The 26,481-nt window shown below is 48.1% G+C and overlaps 2 protein-coding genes across 2 annotated transcripts in view; both read left to right on the forward strand.

The window, feature by feature from the left end:
• The first annotated feature begins 3,110 nt into the window (after positions 1-3,110).
• On the forward strand, positions 3,111-14,318 carry LOC100548925 (DEP domain-containing mTOR-interacting protein-like). The gene is made up of 8 exons (XM_010722405.3): positions 3,111-5,104; positions 7,441-7,564; positions 8,709-8,887; positions 9,458-9,643; positions 10,010-10,150; positions 10,280-10,350; positions 12,040-12,144; positions 13,002-14,318. Exons 1-8 carry the CDS (start codon positions 4,879-4,881, stop codon positions 13,125-13,127), a joined length of 1,158 nt encoding a protein of 385 aa, XP_010720707.1. The 5' UTR covers positions 3,111-4,878; the 3' UTR covers positions 13,128-14,318.
• A 945-nt stretch (positions 14,319-15,263) lies between these two features.
• Positions 15,264-26,481, forward strand: part of COL20A1 (collagen type XX alpha 1 chain) — a 31,889-nt gene continuing 20,671 nt past the window's right edge. The window contains exons 1-7 of the mRNA XM_010722406.2: positions 15,264-15,642; positions 18,828-18,912; positions 21,714-21,824; positions 23,012-23,155; positions 23,594-23,752; positions 24,375-24,569; positions 25,707-25,862. Coding sequence (XP_010720708.1) covers positions 18,840-18,912; positions 21,714-21,824; positions 23,012-23,155; positions 23,594-23,752; positions 24,375-24,569; positions 25,707-25,862 — 838 coding nt within the window. The 5' untranslated portion in view covers positions 15,264-15,642; positions 18,828-18,839. The remainder of the gene's footprint in view (positions 15,643-18,827; positions 18,913-21,713; positions 21,825-23,011; positions 23,156-23,593; positions 23,753-24,374; positions 24,570-25,706; positions 25,863-26,481) is intronic.

Here is a 26,481-nt window from a genome sequence, read left to right on the forward strand (position 1 = left end):
TTTTTGGTAGCGAACGGGAGAGAGCTGCTGCCAGGGATGGGCTGCATCAAACCTTCACACCATTCACAATTCATGTTGCAAACGAGGCTCAAACATTGAGCTTAACTTTCTTACAGGGAAGAGCAGCATCAGATCTAAGGGTGGGTTGCTTTGTTTCAATAACCCAGAGACACAAAGTTATGGCTTTTTCCATGCCGTGGGCAGGGCAGGTATATTCACATTTGTATTTTCAATGCTGTACTCTTCCGGGGTGACTGAGGTTTAAATGGGTTCTATAGCCAAAAAAAGGGGCTAAGTATGCAGAGAGAAAGTAAAATAACTGAGCTGTCTGTTAAAATTGCAAAGAGTGAGCGTGCAAGGGCAATGATGTGGCCTTCAGTGAAGAGCTGGGGCCGCTGCACCCAGGAGCACAGTGCTGGCAAACTCATGCTGTTTTGCAAACACAGCGCTGTGAGGAGCAGAGCTGGGCAGCCTCAGCTGCTTCATGCCCCAGAGCTGCTCTCTCCAAGCACTCCTGCTCCATGTTAGAGAGAAGCAGGTGGCCTTTTTCCAGCACGGCTGCATTGCTCTTCACTTGTGCTTTGCAGGTGATAGGTGAAATGTCAGCAAAAAGTCCTGGAGTGCTCAGGGATGGAGGCATGCAATTGTTTGCTCATGGTACGGCATGACGCAGCTGCATCCTTCTGCTTTGGGTTGGGGTGGGAGCTTATTCCCTGCACAGAAAGGCTGCAAATTGCTGCTGGGGAGGAAGGTGGAGAGCTGGGTTCCACCAAGCTCAGCTAACTGGAAGGGGAATGAGGGATGGCTGAGCACTGCACTGAGTGCTTGAGTCCTTTGCCTGTGCTTGGGGGACTCTTCAGCCTGGCAATTAGAGTGGAGGCAGTGATGTGATCTTCCCAAGGTCGGTTGGGTCAGTAGTGATGGGGAAACTGAGGCAGGGAGCTGGATGACCTTGTCTGAGGGAAGGACTGAGCAGAACTAAATGCACTGTGCTTCTCTGCTTACCCAAGGAGAAGGAATCAAGGTGCTGTGTAAGACAGCCTTGTACCCTTCTCCCACACACGCTCAGTAAGACTTGATCAGCTCTTGCATCTACAGAAAATCTCAACCATTTGTTTTCCCTGTTCTCTGCTTCCTGCCCTGCCTCCTCCTCACTATTGTATCCAGCCAAACAAACCTTTGCTCTGTCTTTATGGTTCTTTGGCTTGCCAGCAAGTTTGCAAATCCCTCTCGGTTTGTTTTGGCTGCAGCATGAAGTCTGTTCAGTGTCAGGACTCATTTCCCAGCCAGAAATAGCTGCACAAGTGAGGGGTGAGGAAATGCTTCTTGGAGATGTCAGGGAACAAACACATCCCAAAGAAATCAGTGGGAGAGGAGTTTGGGTCTCGAGCCTGTCCTCAGAAAGATGGAAGTATTAATTTCCACTGCAGTCACTGCTGTGTTTGCAGGGCTGCTGTGTCAGGCATTCCTTGCATCTTCTGCTGTTGGTCTTTATGTTTCAGTTGTAAAATCTGGTGTGAGTCGCTGCAGTTTCACTGAGTGTTGAGTGTTGTTGGGTGGCATTCTGTAAGAGAGGCCCAGTTAGTCACTCCTAATTGCAACCAATGGCTGATCTGCACAGAAGTGATCTGGAGCAGCTACTTTTCTTTGAATTCACGTTCCTCTGCAACCTGGGTTTCTCAAGTACAGACAGGTCCTTGGGTGCAGTTTGGGGATTCATTACTGTCAGGTAAACCAGATGTTCACCACTAACTCTGCTAAGCTGCATTAATCACTCTGAGAAAGGAAATATTCTTAGTAAACTCACGTAAACTCAAAAAGAAAGCAGAGAAGGAAGGTTTTCTCCTACAAAGAACAGAACTGTGCTTTCAGATGCTGTCCAGGTGAGTGCTTTTATTTGGATGCTCAGATTGTAAGGCTGTTAAGCAGAGTGTGAAGATTTTGATGCACTGGGCTTGCTTTGAGGTGCAGGGCTGAATGTGTCCTGGTTTGTATCTCTGTTTGGAATTGTGGGTACCTGATGTGGTGGTCCCTGGGGAGCTTCTCTGGGCTGATATTCAGATCACACTACATGATCAGAATGATCTTAGGAAGCCTACTGCTCCGTTGTTTAGCACCGGTGAAAGAGAAGGCTGGAATGTATAGCTGTTCTTGCTGGAACTGCTTGAGATTTAAGTCCTGTTTTCCTATTTGTGCTTTTAAATAGAAAAGGGAAAATAAGACTGCATCTCATACTGCTTTGGGTGGGCTGCCTTGTGCATCCAGAGTTCTCCCCTTCCTAAAGCCTTTGTGCTCTTGCAGACACGGGAGAGCAGTGAGCTGAGTTTTGCAGCAGTTGTTTTGCATCAGTGTTCATCTCCAGCAGCTATTTAGCACAGATGCTTTTGTCACTGTTGCTTCAATTCACTGAGCACTCAGCTTTATGATTTTTCATCTTCCTTTAAAGATAGGAAAAGATCATTTGGATGATGTACCTTCAGGGTCATTCATTTGTATTTAATCACTGTGGGAATGCAGCCTTGTGCTCAAATCCTTGAGAGCTCCACCATTATGGGAAGCTCCAAGGTCCAGCTGTCCAGCTGCCATGCAGGAAACTCAGCCCCTTTTCCAACAAGAGGAAGCTGTTGCCTTTCAGCAAGGTTAAGCAAAATGAATGAGATGAATGAGGATGTCTTCTTAGTGACCTTGACAAAGAAACAAGTTGGTTCCCCAATGCAGCCCATCCAAAGCAAGAGCATGTGCTAGCAAAGAGCTGGTGTGCCAGACTAGGAGTGTTTCACAACAGCTGATTGTCATGTTCCAGCAAGCATTTTATTTTTTTGTCCTTTTGAATTAGCAATATGTACATGGGAAAGGTTTTGGTGTGTAGAAGAGTCGTAATATTGCATTACACACTCTTCCTTAACATTTCTTTTTTTATTTTGAAGCGTGATTATGAAACAGTCATCGTTTCACTGGCTTTGTTGTCCCAATATGGTGATAGATTGCTTTAGACTGCCTCGTGTGATTATGGTCTGTGCCATTAAGTGTCAAGATGTGTGTGTGTGTGTATATTAAAAAAAAAACACATGTGGTCCTTGTAGACTTCTGCAAACTCTTAACAGCAATGGATGGCTCTTGCTTAAACAGTTCCTATCTTCAACAAACATCCCTCTAGAGTGGCATCCCACTTGTTGGTTCCTAAGGAAATAAAGGTATCAGAAAGGCCTGCTCATCACTCCTGGCACTGGGGGATGCTGTCTGGGTGGGGAGAAGGAGCCTCTCTGCTTGTGGTGGCTGCTGTCCAGCTGTGATTGCTTTGGAGGGTGCACGGTAAAATAATGGAAGGAAAAAGAGCTCAAAATTGTAAAAATAGCAGGCAACTGCCTGCAGTAGGGTAAGCTGTTCTCTTCAGGTAAAATCAATATGCAGAATGTCTGTTGGTTACTTGTGGGAATGAATCTTCCTGGTAAGGAGAGAAAAATGGTGACGCAGAGCTCAGTGTTTGAAGGAGGCCAGGAGCTGGCTCTGCATGGTACATTGGGTTTCATTAGTTGCATTGCTTTCTTTCTCTCTCTGTCACATCCTGGTGTGTTTCTTTGGGGGTTACCAGAACATCTGGACCTATACCTGCTAAGAACTGCGTTGGCCTGAAGTAGCCCAAGCACTAATTGCAGCCATCGCTTACTACATTTCCATTCGGCGGAGGTTTTATCTTAATACTTTTGAGACCCCGATTAATCCTATATTGGAGGATAATCCATTATTATCCAATAGATGTCAGTGGGTTTATTGTTTCTTGTACGGTACCTAAAGCTATTGTCCAACAGGCTACACCACGTATGCTGTGCTCTACACAGAACTTCTTCAAAAAGAACAAAAGGAGTTGAGGAATTAAAGAAATGCTGCTGTGATTAATGCCTTTGTAAAATATACCAGCCTGGGACAAAACTGTAAGCTGAAATGAATAACTGGAAAGCAGAAATGTCCTGGAGTTACAGAGAAGATATTAATTTAACATCTCTCTGAGTCTGCTGTATGCACTGGGCACTTTCCAGGGTTGATGTTCTGGGAACAGCAAAGACTACAGGGCAGGAATTTGTCTCCTGGTCAGGTTCCTGCCAGGCTGCGTTGGCTTTGGCTGGGACACAGAAGTTCTCTGTGCTCTGTGGCTTCATTGGCTGTAAAAGTCCTTTGAAAAGCCAAAGCCGTGCCCACCTGAGCAGCCTTCCTTCTTATGTATCTTTCCATCAGAGCTGCAGACGAGCCATAACATCAGGGTACTCAGGACAGGACACTTGTAGTTCTGCCCAACTCTGCCCCAGTCTGTCCCAGTTTGAACCAGAAAATGCCAGGTCTGCTGATGGACTGAAGGCAGTGCTGTGTCTGGGTGAGCTAGAACTAATGTGTGTGATTCGGATCAGTGTGCTCACGTGTGCTGTGGGTGAGTGTGTACAGGAACACAGGAGAGCACAGATCTGCCTGGCATTTGTCCTTGTTGGAAGGGACAAGTGCTCTCACCCAGCCCTTGTCCTGCAGGCAGTGATGTTCCTGCTTCCACAGACATGGGGAAGGAAAACTAGGCACAGAGCCATGCAAGATGACAGAAACATGTACAATTATTATTTCCTGTACTTTGATCCTTTGGTTAGCTGATTTTAGAGGCTTATTTAGAGCACAAAGTCATGCGTGGCTCAAAGCGAGTCTGGTTCAGACAATTACAAAGTGCACAAAATGGGAGTGGGAGAAGAGGAGATGCTGAAAAGAGGCTCCTGGGGATGTGTTGATGCAGTTTGTAAAAGTGAAGAGGTTACACATAATTTTTAAGTCACTGGGTGCTTTCCAGGAGTCCCAACCCATTGGTAGATTCCCTAGGCTGGGCTGGGCTATTGAATTGAGATGTCCATGCCGTGCCAGCTGTGCTCTGTGCCCATTTCTCTCTCCAGGCTTCGCCTGCACGATGGGAAGCTCATTAAGGACAGGCGTTACCACCTCCGAACTTATCCCAACTGCTTTGTGGCGAAGGAGCTCACGGACTGGTTGATTGACCACAAGGAAGCCCCAGATCGAGAGACGGGCATCCGCCTGATGCAGAAGCTGATGGACCACTACATCATCCACCATGGTGTGTGGCATTCTCTGTGCATCCCCAGGGGATGTCACTGCTTGTGCCTAGCAGAGGCACATCCTTGCAGCTGGGCTCTATGTTCAGCCTTCAGCCAAGCACTCGGGAAGATGCGCAGATGTTCAGCCACAGCTGGGGCTGCTTCCCTCTGCCCTGCCCCTGCCTTTGGCAGTGCATCTTCTGCTTGGACAAGCAAGTGCAGAGGTCCTTTAATGAAAATGCTTTCAGTTGCGGTGAAGATTTTTTCAGATATATCTTAAATAAGGTTTTCCAAAGAGATCTTAGGGCATTGGGCCAAAATGTTTTTGGTTTTGGATTTTTAGATTTTTCTTCTGCTACCAAAAGAATAAAACAGCATCTTTATATTGCCCTTGGTGGGCAGTTTTGGGGGCTGAGCTGCCACCCTTGGCTGCTATTTCTTACAAACCTGTACCCAGGTCTTTGGGACATGGTGGCCATCTGGTTGGAGCCAAGGAGACAGAAGCAGATGACAGTCACAGAATTCTGCCCTCTCTTCTGCAGCGATCAGCACAAGCTGCCTCCAACCATTGCGGCGCGCTCTGTTGCCATCTGCTCCTTGCTGGGTTTCATGTCCTTTGCATTAAGCTGCCCTGAATCAAAATCAGCTCTGCTGCTGTGATTTATCACAAAAGCATAGCACTGAAGCAGCGAGTTCACTGTTAACCATTAACATTTCAGACTGATTATTTTTCCATCTCTCCAGCCAACAATTTCCAATAAGCCCATTAGTTGGCTAAACCTGTGCAGACGTGGCTGCCAGAGCTGGTTTGATTGCTTATCGTGGGCACGTCCCTCCTGCTCCTGCAGAACACACAAGCAGGTTTTCCAGCTTCTTGTGGGACCATTAGTTGTTGTTGGTCCTATGGAAATGGGACTGTCTGCTGAATGCCTTGCAGTTGACCGCCTATACTGTTTGCCCTCCTCTCCCCCGGGATCCACAAAGACCATAATTATTCCATGCAGATAGTCTGTGCTGCCTTTAAAGGGCTGATATGCTTCGAGCTGCTGCTCAACTACGTGCTGGAAATGCACTGAAATTGGCCTCCGTGTAGCAAAATGTTTTCACACAGAGGTTGGTGAAGCACTGGAACAGGTTGCCCAAGGAGGTTGTGGATGCCCCATCCCTGGAGGCATTCAAGGCCAGGCTGGATGTGGCTCTGGGCAGCCTGGTCTGGTAGCTGGTGACCCTGCACATAGCAGGGGGTTGAAATGAGATGATGACTGTGGTCTTTTTTAACCCAGGCCTTTTTAATTATGATTCTATGATTCTGTATGATTCTTATGGGTGCTGTCTGTCAAGGCTGTGTGCTTATTTCCCAACTATCACCCCATGCAATGCTATCTGAATCACCGCTCCTTTCAGTGAAGAGGATCCAAGCTTTCTCTTCTAAAACAACCACCTCACCCTGCCTTCTGCCTGGTGAGTCTCAGGCTTTGGTGCCCTTGTTTCCCACCAACACAACTGCTCAGGAGAAGTTCTGAACTCAAGATGCTCTGACAGGTTTTAGCCTTGAGTTTGTCAACAAAAGGAGAACGAAACATTACTCAGAAGAACAAATGGTAGAGTTCTAAAAAAGAAATATCTTATGTCTTTTAAATTTTATTCAAATCATATTTACAAGGCTGACTTATTTGAAGACTGGACCATAATATTTCACTTTATTTTCATTTGATTTCAGTCAAGTAATTGTACAGTCCTCTCTTCCAGCCAAATTCATCCCAAAACAGCATCCCCAGTATTTTCCTTCTGAATGTTGCAGGCATTTAATAACCATGCCTTTATAAACCACTCTCATCCCCAACGTAAATATCAAGCTGGGGTTTTTATCCCAGTTGTATGCACCTAACTGCAGGAAAAACTCTCTCTTGAGGTCTGCTTGCCATACAAGTGAATTGGCACAAGATAGTAGGGAAAAGTTTCTCATTATGTCATTACACATTGTAATTCACAAGTATTTTTGGCAGGGATGGAGATGATTTGGTGGAGTTTTGGAGGCAGTGATGTCGAGTTGTTTTCATTCTCCTCCAAGTCTGCTTGCACATGGCAAAATTCCCATTCTTAGTGACCGGGTCAGAGCGTAAACTTGAAGTCAGTCTGTCCCAAGGGCTTTCCCATAGGGCTGACCTCTCCCAGAAGCTGCGCAGGTCCGATTTGGGGACAGAGGGCTCAGATGCTGGCTCAGCAGCGTGGTCCGAGAGGCATAGCGAGGGACACAGCACGTTTCCCATAGCAGAAGCTAAGGATAACGCACTGCTGAGCCTGTGTGCAGCGCTGCTGTCCCACATACACTGACCTCCTTCTTTCCTCCTTCCAGTTTGTGACGAGCACTCTGACTACAAGGACGCCAAGCTGCTGTACCGCTTCCGCAAGGACGACGGGACCTTCCCCCTCAGCAAGGATGTGAAGGTGTTCATGCGAGGACAGAGCCTTTACGAGAAGTGCGTGAGTCCCTTCCCAGGGCCTCGGGTCTGCCAGCTGTGCTCACTGTGCTGCTTCATGGCTGGAACTACAGCAAACTCGTCTCTTTCTATTCTGTATGCTGCAACCCTGGGAAATGCTCTTTCTTGGAGAGGAGCTGGGCTCTGAACTAACGCGTGCTTTGATGCACCTTCTCCATACCTGCTCCCCTTCCAAGCCCATCAGTGGAGCACTCCCACAGACTCCCAGCAAGCTTCCTAACTCCTAAGTTACCCCACAAGCACAGTGTCACCTAACAAGTGTTGATGGTTGTGGTATGTGGTGTCCTGTCTCTCCACTCTACAGCAGTGAGAAGTTGATTGGCCCGAAAACTTTGGGAACCAATTTAACATCCTCAGAGCTTTTTCTTCCCTGATAGAGCAGCAGTGGTGAGTGGGGTCATCAATCACACACATCAGCTCTGCTAGAACTTGTGTCCCAGCAAAACCAGCAGGTACAAGGCCAGCAAGGCCTTTCTGCTCCGTGATCCTGAGCCATAGAATGGCTGGACTAAAGGGACCCCAAAGATCATCCAGTTCCAACCCTCTGCCATGGGCCAGCCACCAAATCAGGCACCAGATCACACTGCCCAAGGCCCCATTCATCGTGGCCTTGAACACACACCTCCAGGGATGCACAGGGATGTCCTTTGGACAGGTGTGATTTCTGTCCTTCATACAGGCATGATTTCTACTTCACCGTGCCTTCTGCATTGCTTTCACTTTGCTTTTGCTCAGCAGTGGATGGGAGAGCATCGAGATTCTTACAGCTGAGGCTGCTGCACCCTCTCGTGGAGGCACTGCGTTCAGCTCCGCCACGCCACAGAATGAACATGGGCTTACCACAGCACACCTTCCCCATCCATCTGGACCAGCTGTTATTTGGGCACGCATTCGGTTGCTTGCTTAGCTTTCCACTGTAGCCTTTAGCTGAGGTTGCAGCCGAACTGATTCCTCTGCATCTGCTCCCGCTGCTGGGATGAAGATTTACAAACCTGTAAATGCAGCTGTGCCTTTCGCCCTCCCTTCCCACCGCTCGCAGGCAGTGATGATTTGGCTTTGCCCACTCTTCTCATCCTTGCTTCGGGCTGCGTGGCATCACGGGCGCTTGTCCCACCTCTGCCAGGCTGGTGAGCGTGGAGGGCTCCATCCTGAAGGTGAGGGAGGAGAACTCGGTGAAGTACCAGCGGGCGTTCCTGGGCTGCGAGATGGTGGAGTGGCTGGTGCAGGAGGGAGAAGCAGAGAGCCGGAGGGAAGCGGTGGAGCTGGGCCAGGCGCTGCTGGAGCACGGGATCATTCAGCACGGTGAGAGGAAGGGAAGCGAGCGATGAGCATAGCTGTCATGCCAAGAACAAATCCCCATTCATGGCATGCAACAAGTGCTGGTCAAGTGCCCACTTAGGGATAGCAACGGGGCCTTTTAGTGCTATGTTTGGAGCCGGTGACCTTTGAAGCCAGAGCAATCCACTGCCCACAGAGGCTTTGAGCTGCAATCTGAGCTGTCGCTCTGCGGTCCTTCAAAGACCTGGGCTGCAGGGCTGAGCCCCACCCTGAGTTTCCAGGGCTGGTTGTGAGGGTGCTGTGCTCAGCTGGGCTGCAGGTCACACCCACCTACAGGGCTTCAGCTTTCCATCTGTGAGACAGGGAGCCCTCTGAGCTCCTGGGGCTCGGTGGTGTACTGGTGGGAGATGGCATCTCCTGGAGAGGTGGCCCTGCTGTTCTTCCTTCTTTGCACAAAGCATTCTCCGACACTCAGAAAAAAACCCTAACATATAATGCAGAAGCATTAAAAGCAATTCATCCAGATAGCTTGGTATGTTTGCTACGCATCTTTCACACTATCTCAGCCTCTCCTTCCCCCCTTGTCCTCTCCAGTCTCCAACAGGCACCACTTCCTGGACTCTGACATTCTCTACCAGTTCTGGATCAACTTCCGACGGCGGCGACGTCTCACCGAGCTGCTCAGTGAGAATTCCTCCCGTGCTCTGTCTGAGAGCCCCGACAGCCCCTTCTGCCTCCGCAAGCTCAACCCAGAGCCAGGCAACACCAGCTTTCTCTCTGGTAACTGTCTCTGCATACTTGAAGGGTGTGAAGCCGAGGCTTATGCTGCCAGAGCATCTGAGGGCTGAGGTGTAGCTCCAGCATATACCATAGGGTGCTCCTCCAGACATCTAATGAAGTAGCCACATGTCCTGTGTGCTGGTGGATGTCATGGTACAGTGGCAGTCTCTATCACAGTTCCCCATTCCAGGAAACAACTCATCAGCTCGGCTCTTGGTCCTTCTGTAAGGCTAGTTTTATTCTGCCTAAACTCAAATGCTGTATTTGGTGCATGCACATCTTCCAGATGTGGGTCAGGCTGCCGTGGGAAGTTTACTAAACTGATCTGTTCCTTCTGTGGGTAACTGTTACTTCTGATTTTTGCAGTCCAGCCCAACAAGGAGATCAAAGTTGTCTCAGCAGTTCGGAGGAGCAGCATCACTTCCCTCGCTGGAAACTCCAACCCCTACTTCAGCATTACTCCTACTCTGGTTTTCCCTCCTGTGGCTGAGTGCAACCCCAAATCAGGTCTGGGCTCCTGCACTGTCCTTTTTGCTACACAGGACACAACTGTTCCCTTGGGCATGAGCTGCCTTATTATGTGCTTCAGTGTAGGAAACCCTCAATTCTGATCGGATCTGTCACCTTCTGCCTTAGTGCTAAAGAGACCCGTCACCAATGAAGAGCTCCTGTCCCCTGGGGCCCCCTACGTCAAGAAGACACTAACTGTAAGTGACCATCATGAGTGGTGTCACTGCTCTGATGGCACTGAGCTCTCTTTGATCACTTTCTGCTTTGATCACATTTTGCTGCTCTGACCTCTCAGCACTGAAACTTTGATTGCATGTCACCCCATCCCAGCTCCATCATGGTGTGTCTCAGCGGGTCAGTGTCTTCACATGTCCTTGTTGCTGAAAGTAGCAGTGACCGCTGTGGCCTCCGCTTTAATTTAATATATATCAGAGGAATATCCAGGAAAGAAAATGTTTCCTAGACAGGAGAAATCCAATTTTTGTATCACCAGCTCCACACAAACTGTAGATTCAATCAGGTCTTGTGGCAGCTGGGATTTTGACACTCATCCTGTGTGTCACAGAGATGTCACCTTTGCACTGCTTTATTCAGCTTCTGATTTCCTGTTGCAGAGAAGATATATTAATATGCTCTGTCAGCTTCTGATGGAGTAGAATTGAAGAGGGAACATTCAAGGGCTGTTCTTCCTTTATTATGATGGGCTTTCTGTCATGAGTAAAATAAGCTCCTTAGTTTGGAGCTTTTGCTTTTCACCTTATTTCTAGAGCTGTAGGACCACATTAAGACAGCCCTGCCTGGGCTGGGGGCTGTGAATGTCACAGGACAGTTCTTGCCCTGAGGATCCTGTCATGCTTGGCTATTTCAGACTCTCTCGCTATGCTGGTTTGACTCAGGTGGGTTTGGATCTGATCCCCAAGTTAACTATGCTGCAGAAATTGGAGGGAAAGAATGAGGAAAAGAAAGCAGCTGGTTGGTGTGGCATGCATGAAGATGTGCCACTCGTTCTCCTCCTGAACGCTCTTGCCCTGCCCTTCAACTCTGCCAGCTGGGGCCTTTCATGGCTCATTGCATTCTGCTTCGCTGTGCACTTGCTGTTATTTATTTATATGGCTAATGTGCAAAGTCCTTTGAGAATTCCTTTTCTCCTATAGTCATATCATATGGCTGCAGTGTTAGGGCAAACTGCTTTGACAAACTGAGATCAGAATGGGAAAGGTTAGGAGTGGCTGCTCCTATCCTGCAAATTCTGCATCAAGGCACAGTGTCCCTGTGTTTTAGAAATGCTTGGTGTGCTCTTGGTGCACGCCCTGCACTGAACTTCATGTTGGCATAAGAGAAATGAACAGTCCAGGAGAGCCAAGACCCCTATGTGCTGAGTTTTCAGGTGATACGTGTTCAGAAACCTTCCACAAACGCAGAGTGGAAAAATGAAGTCAATCTTTACCCATGGCTGAACATGGAGGAGGAAATGGGGAAAACAGAAGGGATGTGTCATTGCCAAGGATACTGTGAGAGACACTGGCACAGGTGAATGAAAATAACCTCCAGGATTAAAAAGAGAAACAAAGACTGCCCTTGAAACCAATATTTGCAAGAGCAGTCTCCAACTGTTGTGCATGGAGGTGGCAGAAGTATTTAACTGATATGGAAAGTTTCCTGGTGCCCAAGGATGTTCTCATTTTATCTGAGAGACTGAGAAAACCACAAAGTAATGACAACTATTGCTAATGCAACTGGAAACAAAGAGTGAAGGTCTTTTTGTCTTCTCTCCCACGCTAGGTGGAAATTAGGATCGCAAGCAGAGCTCGTGCATCAGTAGGAATTGCAGCATCCCTTCTATCCAGCCCATTCCTTTGTTCTAAGTCCTTTTGTTCTGCTTGCAGATCGTGGGGGATGCTGTGGGCTGGGGCTTTGTGGTCCGAGGAGGCAGACCGTGTCACATCCAGGCTGTGGACCCAGGAGGACCCGCTGCTGCTGCGGGCATGAAGGTACTCTGCTCACAGTGACACGGGGCAGGATTTGTGTCCTGTTGGAGCCTTTCAGGCTGAACACATCCCCCACGGTAATTCCACCTCCTGCAGCAGAGGTGGAATCAGTGCTCTGGTTGTGTTTGTCTGCTGTTAACAACGTGGTTCTGCATGGAACTCTTTCCCATGTGCATGAGAGCAGAATAACCTCAGACTGATGACTTGATTTGGCTCCCCAGGTAGTGCCCAATATTCCTGGCTCAGGTGTGAGAAAGGGAGATCTTGAACATTTCTTTAGACCCACCATCTAAGCGTGAATGCGTTTTGTGCGTAGAGCTGCAAGCCTGGATTTAGGAGTGAATGAAAGAAATGGAGTTTCAGTTACTCTGTAAGACGAAGAGCAGTGAGTGAGCAATTTCCACAAGCTGATACAACCCTGCAGCCACGTGGATATTTGAAATAATGGGGTTCTTCAGAGGCGGAGTGTGACTCTTTTGCTTCAGGCAGGGTTGGAAGGAGATGTGTGAGTTCATTTCATTTGCTCCAGAGCCTAGTTTGTTTCTCCTCACCTAATCTAATTTGCTACCAAATTGCTAAATGTTATTATTGTGCCTCATTTCCATCTGTGAAATGAACCACTGCTCATAAATGAGTATCTTCTCTCTCTATTAGTTCAGTCTAAATCCCTTTGGTCTCTTTTTTATGATACAGTGATTATAGCACAGTGATTATTAGTGGAGCTTATAGAGTGTTGATGCTTTGGGCTTTGCAGGGTTTTGCAGTTATTGGCAGTGCAGCCTCTGGCTGCAGTCAGCCCTGAGCAGAAGCTGCTGTTGAAGGCATGAGCTGAATGTAACCAGCCCTTCCTCTCCCTGCAGGTATGCCAGTTTGTTTTCTCAGTGAATGGCATGTATGTTTTGCATCTGGACTATCAGACCATCAGCAGCCTCATCATGACCGGACCACGGACTCTTGTCATGGAAATCATGGAAGCCATTGAATAAATGGAGGAACCTCATCCTACCACCGTGTGGAGGAGCAGGGCTCTGCAAAGTAGGGATGGACTGTGGGCAGGGACCAAGCTCAACCTTTCACTCTGAGATGTTTAGTTAGGCATTTTAACATGTTTTCAAATAAACACGTTCTAATGGGTGAGTCTTGGATTTTGATGATGTTGAAATCTTCACCTCTAGCTGACCTTGAGCTCTCGCCACCCCTTTCTAATGCTGGTGGGAGAGTTCAGTACTTGATGAAACCAAGTCTTGGAGCAAGCCAGCCATCCCACCAGGCTGCAGGACAGGTGGTGCAAGCTGCTGAGCAGCAAGAAGTTTGATACCAAGAAAATGAGCATGTCAGAGCTCCCCTGAGCTGTCTGTGCAGTCTACCACGAGCTCAATGAGCTTCCCAGATGGCTTCATAAGCTATGCCATCAGCTGTGATGTATATGCTTCCTTGTAAAGAAAGCCATAGGGCCCTGTTCCTCTTTGGGCTGGTTACTCTTCCCAACTTGAAAGTTGGGTTTCTTGAAAGGTAAGACTTCTACAGTAGCTCTTCTTATGCCTCCAGTTTCAAATAATGCTTAAATTAATTAACCAGTGTAATCTCTAATGTTTTCATAAATATCTTGGATACAAGACTTGAAGGTATACTAAATAAGTTTGCAGGCAACAGGAAACTGGGAGGAGCTGTTGATGCCCTTGATTGCAGAAAAGCCTGCAGAGAGATCTTGACAAATTAGAGGGCTGGCAGCCACCTAATTAACCACATTAAGTTAAGCAAGAGCAAGTGAGGATTCTGTTACCGGGATGGGGTAACCATGGTTCCATGCATAGACTAGGGCACGAGAGTCTGGATAGCACTGGGACAGGCTCTGAAGGTCACAGTCACAGCCCTGGCTTCACTTGCAAGCAGTGTGGGACACTCCTATGCAGCCTACTTTGAATGTAAGCTTGAATACAGGTAATAACAAGAATGCAGGGAGGTTTATTGCTCTCCAGTTCACACAGCACTCTGCTCATCACTTTGACCCTCCGGTCACTTTGATTTGTCTTGAAATGTGTGCTGACTTCCCTGGAAGATGTGGTGCCAACCTGGTGTGAGGCAGTGCAGCTGGCTGCCTTATTTCTTCATGGTATAGAGAGAGATGTGCTTCTCTCACGCTGGTGCAGAGGGGTAGCACTACTGGAGCACAGACTTCCTAGAGCACGGTCCAAGCAAGATGTTTGCACTGATAACCCACTGGGGTCTTTCCAGGCCCTAAAGTGAAAGCAGACAGCCTTCTGAACTACACAAGTATAAGCACTGGAACAGGCTCTCATTATTTTTCTGTCATAAACAGAGCGCGAGCTGTGGCTCTGGGTTTGAATTTCCTAGAAAGTGAATGAAGCATAGGAGATCCGTGCTCTTTCCTTTCTCACTTTCTTGTTTCAGTAAACTGCTGCAAATCTGAGCAGCTGTTGAACTCCAGTGGGCACCACAGGAGAGGCAGTCTGTCTTAAATATCTTTGGTATTTAAATGCAGGGTGGTGCCAGTTCTGTCTCCCAAGGTGCACGATGCTTCATTTTAACAAGATTTAAGTGTTTTCTCTTTTGTGTTACTCTTTGGTTTGTTTTCCAATGCTTTAAATCTTTTACTAGATGATAAAGAAAATCTTTAGTGAAGTACTAAATGTTTGTTTATTGTGTAAAAATATTTAGAAGCTTTGATTTTCTTCCTTCCAACACTCCCAAAGCTGCCCATTTCCTGGAGAGTGAGCAGTGCACATTTCCTGAAGCTCACTGTTGCCACGCAAGGCCGATGCCAACAGTCACCAGAGATCTACCTGCAAATGGAGTCTGCAGCAGGGAGGAGAAACACCACTATCAGTTGTCCCATTTGTGGCAGTGAGGACAAAAGGTTTCGGATGAAGCCTTGGTTCTCCAGGGTTGTGCAGCCAAAGGTCAGGGCTGCAGGCACTGCTTGCTCTCCAGCTCATGAATCAGCTCCTGGCCTCACGGAGCCTCCAGATGTGCTTAATTCCCTTATCCAAACGCAACACAATTGGCCTTCAGCACAAGCTCTGGGCTCTCAGAAATACTTAATGGGATGTGAATGTGGCTGGGCTGAGTTCATCCCTGGGATTATGACAGAGGGTGGGAGGCACAGCTTCTTGCTGCTCTCTAGGAAATCAGCAAGCAGCTTCCTAGATGGAGGTTTAGCACTGAGATAACACGAGCACTCCGTGCCGTTCATTGTGATTTACAGACACAGGCTCGTGCTTTCCTTGCATGCTTTATTGAGCCACGTGTCCGGGCCACCGCTCTGCTGCACGGTGCAGAAGGGAGGTGGGGGAATCTCTGTCCCTCTCCCCCTTCCTTCCTCCCTCCCTCCCCTCCCTTAACTGCACTGACTCTGGGACTGAGCTCTCTCTGTTGAGATCTCTCCAAGCACGCCGACGTGCAGCGAGGCGCTGGGGCTCCTTCCCCAACGTCTGAGAATGTAGCAGGATCCAAACTGCCTCCGGAGAGCCGCTCCAACAGGTCTGTGCTTTGCTCCTTGCTGGTGCTTGATGTGCAGGGGAGGTCAGGGAGGCTGCGTTGTTTTGGGGCACGTGTGGGTAGCAGGGGGCTCTGAGAGGGTTCCCAGCCATGGGACGCTCAAGGCAGCACTGGCTGTGCTGCAGAGGGGTGGCCTCAGGTCTTGTGTTTGCTGCAGTTCAGTTGTGAATGTCACCAGGACTGCCTTATAGAGAGCTAATCTTTTTTTTTTTTTTTTTTTTTTGCAGTGATGGATGTGGTTTGATTTTCCTTTTCTTTTGTGGCTCACAGATTAAAACTTGCAGGGAATTTATGCCAAAGGGGTGCTGGTGATGCTGGCAGTGGCAGCTCAGGGCGCGTTTCTTCCACCTGCAGGCATGGTGTGGGTCTGCAGCAAGCCAAAGTTCCTAGACCTTCCTGGTCCATGCCTCTCAGCAGACCTTACTTTTTTGAGACTAATGTGGAGAGGAACTGATGATTTTTGCTCAGTAGTGAAATAAGTACAGAAGATTTGCAGGCAAGAACAGACAGGGTTTGATGAATACAGGTTTTCTTCATCTGTTGTCGGTTCCTTAACTAGGAAAGTGCTCAGGGAATGTGGGCTCCTGCAGCGGGCAGGGGGCACCTCGGGGAGATCCCTGCCACTGCCTGCATGCAGGGCTACGAGGTGACATCACTGCCAACAATTCTGTGCAGGGCTGGGATCTCCTCTGGGATAACAATGGGAACATCCCCAAACTATCAGCTGGTTTATGGGGCTGCGGAGGGCGGAAAGAATTCACACTGCTCCTACATCCTCACCAACTTAAAAATGCAGCAGGGATATTTCTGCATAAAATCATTGTTTTTTTGTGTTTTTTTTTTTTTCTTTAATTGAAGTGGCTGTTCTTATAATTTCCTGCACAAATAAGGGGATCTCAGACGGCCTTAATCTCCAAATCCCCTCTGAGCACACAGCTGGGACTAACGGGAAGTAGTGCGTGTCCCCCTCCCATTTTCCAGGCCCTGGAAATACTCACCACTTGCTCCATATGTTGCTGTCTCCAAATTCTTTCCCCAAACAAGTAATGGGAGAGAGGCACTGGCGTGCAGGCAGCTCCCTGTGCTCTGCTGGGCTGATGTCATCGTGGTCCCCTGGTCTGGGGTCTGCAGCTCAGTCTGGCCATGGTGCCACCAAAGGGGCAAAAGTGGATGCAAAGGGTGGGAAATGGATGGGAAAGGCAGAAATGGGTGGGATTTGGGGTCCAGCAAGTATCCCTATGGCACAAGGAAGCAGCAGGTTCTCCAGCTCTCATCTTCCACCATTTAAAACCACTGCTTTTGTTCTTCTTGATTTATGGATAGAAAAATGAAATTTGGAGAAGAAGTGCTGAGGGTTTTGCCTCTGACATAGAAAGCAGAGATGAAGTCCTTGCTTCAGCCACAGTGCTGTGACATTGTGACAGCTACACTGCTGGGACTTACTGAGTGTAACCTGGGTTAATATCTGGCACATCCAGGTGAAAGCTCCTTGCTGGCTCTGATTTTGCAGCTCAGTGCAGGTTGCAGATGCCCATGTGCTTATTTCACTGGATCCCACATAACCCTGGTTAACGTAAATATTCTACCCAACACAGTGCTGAGCTGGAGTCCTGTTTGCCAGCAGAGCCGTAGGGAGGTGGCACAGAAATGCAGTGCCATTGCAGAATGGGACAAATAAGACCTCAAGTCAGGGAATTTTTTGAGAAATGCAAGCTCCTCTCTTCCCATTGCCATATTTACCCCTGCAGGAAGAGCAGGCTTTGCTCTTTTTGAGAACACAGATCGCAGAGCCCACCTGTAATATGCTTCTGTTTATGAGCGATGACTTCATCTTGTTAGCTGGAAAAAGGCAAGTGTTTCCCATGGCCAGGGGCTTCAGTTACACCGCAGTTGTTCCGTATAACTTGATCTTCAATCAAAAAAAATAATCACAGACTGAGTATCATACATGAGTGTGTGTGCAGGGGGAGAATGGTTAACATCTATCTGTTATAACTTGCAGTGTATTTTTCCATTCATTCTTACAGCAATTTTGAACTGATTTTAAACCCAGGAGATCATGGCTAGGTCACTCCTGCATATTTATTTTTCCCTGAAATCACTTTAAAGCTGACATATCAGAAGAGATACAGGCATTTGCCAGGAGCCTGTAAATACCTGTCCATCAGAATGAAGGGAAGTGAAATGTCACTGCAGAGGAGGAAACTTGTGTATGGTCTGGTTCTGCCAAAAGCAATTGCGTAGCACAGAAATGACAGATGCCAATGATGCAAAAAAACATCAGCATATGTTTTAAAAATTGAGGCTGAGGCCACGGGGAGGCTCTGCATCTACGTGTTAAAGTGGTTTTATGATGACCTGACTTTTCTGTCCCAAATGACACCTACCTAAGTCCAGGCTAGCAAAGACAACAGAAGGTCCTCGAGGTCTGTGAGCCATAGGGTGAGTTCCGAGGGGTTGCTGTCCTTAGCTACCAGCCCTGGGGATGTCACAGGGGGTATTTCTAAGTCAAACTGATTCTCTGCCTTTATAATGTCCGTAATTGCATTTCAGTCTTGTTCAGCAAGTCGTAACAAGACCATCCCAGTGCACCCTGGATGTGACTGCTCAGGAACTCCACCATATATAATAAATGAAACTCTCATTCCTAAGCTGATGACATAAATTGAGTGGTACCTCTTCTGCTGTTTAATTGCTTTATTGTGATCACTGGAAACCCAGCCAGCTGAGAAGAGCACTGGATTGAAGCCTCCTCCCCATCAGATGTACAAACTTGTTTTGGTTCTGGTCCGAGGAGCTGAGCAGCTGTATTGAAGAGACCAGTAATATAAAATAATATCTAGGAATTGCAGAAAAGTTGAATGTGAGCTTCACCACTAAGTGCTGTCAGTGATGGAAAAAGTTGTGTATCTCCGCTCATGGCTCCTTTGTTGGGGGGCTGGAGAAGAAAATTAAACAGAAACAAAACAAAAAATAAAAACAATAACAAAGTCCATTACAGCAGCAAGCTTCAGTTCCCAGTACCATAACAAAGCCCGGATGGTCACTACTGACATCCCTGCAGAGAGCAGCAGGGCTTGCAGTGTGGCAGAACTAGCTGATTGAGGTGGGTTTTGGCATGGTGAAAAGTAACTGGAGCCTCTTCTTCCTGCTGCTTGCTCTCACAGGTCCTGCTCACCATGCTGATTCGCACCTGCTTCTTTTTTGCCTGCCTGCCTGTGGCGAGCCACGTCTGGGGACGAGGGGGGCAAGGTAAGGAGCTCTCCTGCCCTGCTCTGGGGGGGCACTGGGCCTGAACCTGGGCTGAGCTGCCAGCCCTTCTAGTGGGGAAGCTCCAAGCAGTGTATTCCCATATGTAAAGAGCAATAGGAGGTTTTTTATAATCAGGGAGAATCAGGGAGCCAGTGCTAGGAGAATGTCTCCATCCCACCCCACTCTGCAATGCCTGTTCTCATCTCTGGCAGAAGCTCAGAGTGCCTCTCCCTTGCACTGGGGATGCATTTCAGTCTGTCTAAGCAGGAAAGGATGCTTGTGGGGTCTGCTAACAGAGCTTGAGAAACAGAAAGAAAAAACTGTTGCTTCTGTTCATTGTCACGTCTGTCCTGCACTGTGAAACTGTGGAGCTACATGGTGATGTGTGACATCTGGGTAAGAGAGTACATGATGTGCATCCTGCTGTAGCATGTAGAGCTCCTGCACTGCCATAAATGAGCAGAAGATACCTATAGCACTCACCATTTCCCTTCCACCTTTCTATTCCATATGAACCACCCATATGAGGGATCACCACAAGGTTTTCCTGAGAGGTGATGGCACGTCATGTTCAGGACAGACTTATCTCTGTGCTGTGCATCTTCCACACAGTGTGTCTGGGCTTTGCTCTCCATCAGCTGGAGAGCAAGGTTACAGCATCAGAGAGCACGCATCCAACACAGAGCAGAGAAACAGTGGGGCTTTCATGGCACCGGGCTTCATTTGCATCCAGCACATAATGGAGCTTCAGAGGATGCTGTCCTTTCTGATCTCTCTGGGGACATTCTTGCCTTTTTAACTTCTGGGCTCCTAGAGCGATGGCCAAGGAGCTGGACCACATTTGTCCAGAAGAAGACAGTTTCATGTTTCCTCTATGAATTCCCCTCATTGTTGCATGATCTTTTATCACTTCTCTTCGGCACGATTCTGAGATTTGATTTCGCCCCTCACCCCTCTTCCCCATGTTTTCTTTCTTCTTCTTCACATTTGCATGGGGTGAGATGTGAATTTGAGCTTTGTTTCCCCAAAATAGTTGTCTGCTTGTTGGACAGCACACAGGAAGTTTCCACAAGGAGAGGCTGAGGCACAGATGCTGGGTTGAGCCAAGCAAGTCCTTGCTGCCAGCTCCCACTGCTTTCCTGGGCTGTGACTTCATGCAGAGATGTTGGGAGATGTCTGACACCATGCAAGACCAAAATAGGAACATGTGGAGTCCTACAGAACACACAGTGTGCCAGTGCTGAGCATGAGTTTTGACACAGAGGGTGGTGCAGCACTGGAACAGGTTGCCCAAGGAGGTTGTGGATGCCCCATCCCTGGAGGCATTCAAGGCCAGGCTGGATGTGGCTCTGGACAGCCTGGTCTGGTGGTTGGCGACCCTGCACACAGCAGGGGGGTTGAAACTCAATGATCATTGTGGTCCTTTTCAACCCAGGCCATTCTATGATGCTCCAGGTCACCTTAAGCTTTATATATATACATATATATATTTAATAAGTAGTGAGAAAGGGAAAGAATCATAGAATCATGAAGGTTGGAAAAGAGCTCCAAATCCCCAAGTCCAATCCCAGCCCACCCCACCTTGTCACTGCCCACATCCCACAGCTCTGGGACACCTCCAGGGACAGTGACCCCACCACCCCCTGGGCAGCTGTGCCACTGCATCACTGCTCTTTCTAGGAGTAAATGTTTCCTAACATCCATCCTGACTCTCCCCTGGCACAATGTGAGGCCATTAGCAAGAGATTGGTAACAGCTGCCAGTGAGGTGGGCATTTGAGGGCATATATTATTACTGTGCAAAGGAGGCAGTTGCTCATTGCACATGAAGGAGCCTGCTGGAAAGACAGCTGTAGGTGCAGGAGCAGGGAAGAAGGGAGACAAATCTGCTGAGTTGCCACCCTACAGCTAGTCAAGTGGGAATGTTTCATACAGTGACATTTGTATGACAGTGTGACTGTATTTCACTGAGGGATCACTGATTCAAAGGCTGACACATGGGTTGAGACATTTAGCAGGGCTTTAAAAGATCTCTGAGAAATTTGGAGCTGATAAGAGAATGTGCTCTTTCTTCTTTTTACCTTGTCTGATACTATTTTTTTCATCAGGATTTGTCATTTCAGTTCACTGATCCCTGCAGCAAACCAATGCAAGCTGGTGCCCGTGAGTTACAGCCCTGCCAGGAGGTGTTAGTTACACTTTATCAGGTTTTCTCTCCTTTTCTCTCTTTCTTTTTTTTTTTTTCTTTCCTCTCTAAACCCAGCTGATCCCTGGAGCTTCCTCCTAAACAATCTTTCTGCATAAGGATGGCATTCATGGGAATTTCTGTATTTTTCAGCACCCTGAGTTCATCACAGAGCTTCATTGACTCCTTGTATCTATTCCCTTCCCTTCTATTTCAGACATTTGCACCAAAACCCTTGCTGGAACTACATATGTGCCATGAAGGCTCCCAGTAAAGACTTGCAGCGTGAGAGGAGCAAAGAGGAACTCTGGCTGCTTTGCTGTTTTCCTCATTTGCAGCAGCACGTAGTGAGGGCTCACCCAGAGAAGCTGCCCCTTAGCATAGGATGGAGGGTGGATTTGCAGCGATGTGTTTCCTGGTCCAGGGACAGCAGAAGTGGCTGTGCAATGTCAGGGGATGCTGAGTGCTTGTATGGGATGATGAAGGTTCCATTTGCACAGCAGCTGTCCTCGTGTCTTTAGTAGAAGTAGCACATGGGGGGGTTTCATGCATGTGTGAATGTGTGCAGAGGGAGGAATTGCACCCACAGCAGGATGAGCATCTCTCCTCCTCCTCAGGGTCAGGCCGGCTGAAACTCACAGTCCTTTCAGAAGACAGGCTCCAGATGAAATGGAAAGAAACCGAAGGAAACATCAATGGCTACAAAGTGCGGGTAAAGCCCATGGCAGGTATGTGCTACCCAGCAGATTGCTCTGAGCGAGGGACGGGCCCCCAGCTTCTGTCTGGCCTTGAGTATTTGCTGGATGCTCTTTCTCCTTGTCTGCACCATTGAATATTTGTTGCCCAAAGTGGAGAGGAAGACAGAAAACAAGTTCACGGAGCAATGGTTATAACCCTGTCACTACAGGGATCCTGTTTGTCTCATCCTCAGGGACGGGATGTCCTTGGCCCAGGGGATGCTCAGCCCGTGGCTCCCTGCCCTGGATGAGCTCCAGCTCTCCCCGACTTCTGACTCCAGAAAGGCACTGCAGGAAGGGCACCGCGTCCTCGTGGGGGAGCAGCATCCGGGTGCAACCTTAGCTTGTGCCCATCTGCCTGCTTTTAGCTCAGCCCCCAGCTGTTTGCCCAGCCGGTGCTGGAGGTTTCTCATTCCTCCCCTGGCAGGGAGCGATGGGCATCCCGGGAACGCGGGGAATCCTCACGCTGAGCACGCCTGAGGCTTTCCCCATGTGTGGGCTGGGGAGCTCCATTTCCAGCCCTAAGGGTGATGAGATCAGAAATGCATCCATTCCCACATTTAAAGGCTCACACACCTTTCTTACTCAGATGATTTTAGGGAGCTGCTTTGCCTCCCTCCCTTTGCTTTGTTCTTCTGGTCCAAAATTTCTCCATACCACCCCTCGTAACAGAGGCTGCCTTGCTTTATCTGCTCCTTGCTGTGCAGAGGACATCTTCTGTTAGGGAGAGATGAGGTTTGCAGAGGGAACACAGCAAGAACAACTGCATTAAGTACAATGAGTCCCAAGGGCCAGGACAGAACTCAGGAGATATCGGAGCACTTCCTCACTTTGTCACGAATGACCTCAAGGACATCACTTGGTTAGATGTTTCTATAAGTGGTGTTTGCCCAACCTTCATCCTCTGGGAACTGGCCTTTCGGTCAGCTGTTCTTTGAGAAGTCAGTGGGAGTCACACTAGTGCTAGGTGGGAACTGGTTTTCCATTTGAACCATGTATCAGGGCTTTTTAAAAGACTTTCTCAGCTCTGAAAGCAGAGATCCACAGAATTAAAAATTAAATTAGAATTGATTGATGTCCCCAGACATACATTCTCTGCATTTCGGTGGTATTTCTGCTATTGTCAGCTTAAATGTAAGCTCAAACAGTTTCTGAACCGTGGCTTCATCCCACCTCAGGGGACTCGGAGCAAGAAGTCATGCTGAAAACAAAGACTCCCAAAGCCACGGTGGGGGGGCTGAGTCCTACCAAGGAATACACGCTGCAGGTCTATGTGCTCAATGGCTCCCAGGAAGCCTTATTCGCTAAGCGGAAATTTGTGAGTAAGTAGAAAGATCTACATTTTATCATTCTGAGAGCTCTTGGAGATGTGACTCCTCAGAGCTTGCCCTCTGGCAGATAAATAATAGAATCAAGAATTTGTTTGAATTGGAAGAGAGCTTTAAAAGCCATTTGGACCAACTCCCCTGTAGTGAACAGGAACCCGCACAGCTCCATCAGTGCTCAAAGCCCTGATTGTGAGTGCCTCCAGAGATGGGGCACTGCCTCTCTGGACAACCTCAGCCGGTGCCTCACCACCCTTATTGTAAAGGGATATATTTTCTTACATTCAGTGTCCCCATAGTACTAACGAAGCCCATTACTATTTTGTTGGAGGCTTGGAAAGGGGAGATGGTGAACACCGATGGGATAAGGGGTGGACCATGACTCACAGACCCATATGGATTGACTCCTCCTTCCTGTATTTGTGATTTCTATAGTAGAGGATCTTAAAAATGCATCCCAGTCTAGAAATAACCGAAGAAACTCAGGAGCTGCACCAGGAAAGAATCTCACCTCTGTGGGCAGCTCAACAGCGGAGCAGAGCCTGGGGATGGAGACTGCTCCACCACCCTTGAGCACCATCCTGACACATCCAGGTGGGTGCACAGAGTGATCTGGGGCCTCTGCCTTGCTATGTGCACATATGAGCTATGGAAATGTGATCTTCAAGGGATCTACTCTGTTTGGGACATTCATTCAGTAATACATGGGGCTCAGTCTTGTACCTTGCTTGTTCATAGAATCTTAGAATGGCTTAGGCTGGAAGAGGCCTTATAGATCATCGAGCTCCAACCCCTTGCCATGGGCAGGACTGCCAACCACTAGACGTACCTCTTAAATACTAAAACACAGTAACCAGCCTAAAAATATTTGCCCCTCATGCCAGCCCAGTGAAGCACATCCATGGATGCCTGGGACTGGCAAGTATTCAAGTTTAGCACCTACAGCCACATCTTTCAGCTGAGCACTGCTCCCTGGGGAATGAGCTGCTTGCTGAGCACCAGGGCTAAAGGTGCCATAATCTCAGATGCTCTGTCCCCCATGGCTGTAGTTGAAGAACAGAACCTCCTCTATTTTACTGCCTATTTTCATAAACTCTGTAGGATTTTTGTGATCCCTGAATCCTCAAATATGGCTGAAATCGGCCAATGGTTGGAGGAGATGGCAAGGCAATAACATAGGAAGGGAAAATGTATTCTTTTTCTTTTTGGAGCACAGCAAAGGACAGAGCTGAAAAGAAAAGGCACAAAGGGACTCAGCCCAAGGGCTCAGGAGAAACCACGAGGAGCCAGCCCAGTGTTGGTGTGACACAAACACCATCACCAACCACAAAGTCATCCCAGCGTACCACTGCAAACGTGGAGCGAGAGTCTCTAGGAAAAGACAAACCCACAAGGGATTCACTGAGGAGAGGTGAGAGCTGTTTCAAGCGTGTCCTGCTCTCTGTCCCCCACTGTTTTCTCTAATGATTGCTAAACACAATCCTTCCAGCTGTCTCTCTGTCACCAAGGGAGCATGAGTGGTGCTGCTGCTCTTATTTGCTAGATCATGCTTTGGAGAGCTGCCAAGGATCACTGAAAGAGTTCGGAGTTCTGCAAAGCGTTACAGATATAAAGGAAATCTGGAGCTAAGACAAAAATTCCTTCACAAGGGGAAAGAGTTTTTTAATGAATGATTTCCCACTGTTCTTTCTATGCATGTTACCACCTCTTCCTGCTTCAGACTTACCCATACAAGTTATCATTCTCCAGCACACGCTGGCCTCCTGGTCTTGTTCTTAACATCTCCCAGCTAACTGATCCTTGCTGAAACTTTAGATCCTCCACCTGAATGGCTCACAGCACTTTTGAAGTGGTGGGAGGGGGATTGGCTAGAACATCCCTCTTTGGTCCCTTGATAACAGTAGAAATTCATGGTTATGAGAAGAGATAGGAGACTGACCGTTTGCATCTCAGTGCAGTTGGATGGTACTATCTCCCTCTACCAAAGATGGAAAATTCTGCATCTGAAAAATATTCAGGGAAGATACATTCAATCATCAACATGCCCCATCTTATCCTCCGTTAAGCTGCGTGCCTGGGATGAAGAGAAAGGCAGTCCTTGAGTACCTGGGATGAAGATTTTTGCAGAGAGATTGGATTCAATATAACACCAGGAAATAATTATAGCCCACAGGGGATCTCACAATGGAATGTTATTAAGCGATCACCTGCAATTCTTTTGGAGACTTAGGCTAGATAAAAGGGAAGCAAGGGCTGGGGCTGAGATGTAATGGAGCTGACAGCTTGCAGAGAGCAATGCTTGGCCTAGGCACGCACTTCCCAATGGGTTTAACACTTTCTTTAACAGAAAGGTTGCTACTCACTGCTCAGCTTCTTGTTAGTGAGTTATGTTGCCCTTAGCCATGTGGTTTTCCCAAGATGCTGGGATGTGTCGGGCTGGCAGATGGTCCAAGGCTTTGCACTGCAGACTTGCTTCGCATCTTGAAACTGAAATACTTTTCCTCCTTTGCAATTGCTTCTCTCCATATCAAACATTGTTTCTCCACAGGTTACCAGTTCCAGTGTGACACGTCTGCAATGACCGATATTGTCCTGCTTGTGGATGGATCATGGAGCATTGGGCGCAACAATTTCAAGCTCATTAAGGAGTTCCTGAGCGCTTTGATTTCCCCATTCAATATTGCCCAAGACAAGATAAGAGTAGGTAGGAGTCTTTCCTGTTTCCTGACCTTGGGAAATGCCTCCAGAAGAGACCTTGGTCTCTGTTTCTGTGTTATCGTGCTGCCCTAGGGAGTTTTTATTCCTTTTGGCTGGATTCTGTGCATCGATCTTGACAACTTTCCCATCTGGTAGCAAGCTCTGGCCTCTAGTGGCTGTAGGAAAGAGCTGCACGGTGAACAAAAGCAGTATGTGGGCAGCAGCAGGCCGGGTGTTGGGGAGCACCGGATTGATGCTGAGATATGCTTGGAGTTTGCTGTCTCCTTCTGATGGGATGCTCAGCCTACAGAGTATGACACAAAGGCGGGGTGGCAATGCCACACTGGGGTTTCTTTGGTCTCAGCTGAGAACATAACCACTTCCAGCTCTAAGGGATGCCGAACCCAGTGGATGGCACTGGCCAGGCTGTGTGTGAAACAGGGCAACGTAAATCCTTCCTGTTCCTTGCAGCTACTAGTTTGTTCTTGAATAACTCTGAGACCTTAAAATGCTTCAGAGCACCACTCAGAGGTTACTACCACCACGGGGAAAAGCAGAGCTAGGAGCCAGGTCTGCTCACTCCCTTTCCAATTCATTGCTTTGTGTCATCCACCCATGACAAGCCC

This window comes from Meleagris gallopavo, chromosome 22 (genome assembly GCF_000146605.3).
Source record: "Meleagris gallopavo isolate NT-WF06-2002-E0010 breed Aviagen turkey brand Nicholas breeding stock chromosome 22, Turkey_5.1, whole genome shotgun sequence".
Taxonomy (NCBI): Eukaryota; Metazoa; Chordata; class Aves; order Galliformes; family Phasianidae; genus Meleagris; species Meleagris gallopavo.

Excerpts from the sequence above, each read along its gene's own strand:
- LOC100548925 (XM_010722405.3), top strand. The coding sequence starts at position 4,879 with ATGTCCATGCCGTGCCAGCTGTGCTCTGTGCCCATTTCTCTCTCCAGG. Across the intron at positions 10,351-12,039 it reads ACGTCAAGAAGACACTAACT|ATCGTGGGGGATGCTGTGGG; the intron begins GTAAGTGACCAT and ends TTCTGCTTGCAG. Across the intron at positions 12,145-13,001 it reads CTGCTGCTGCGGGCATGAAG|GTATGCCAGTTTGTTTTCTC; the intron begins GTACTCTGCTCA and ends CTCTCCCTGCAG.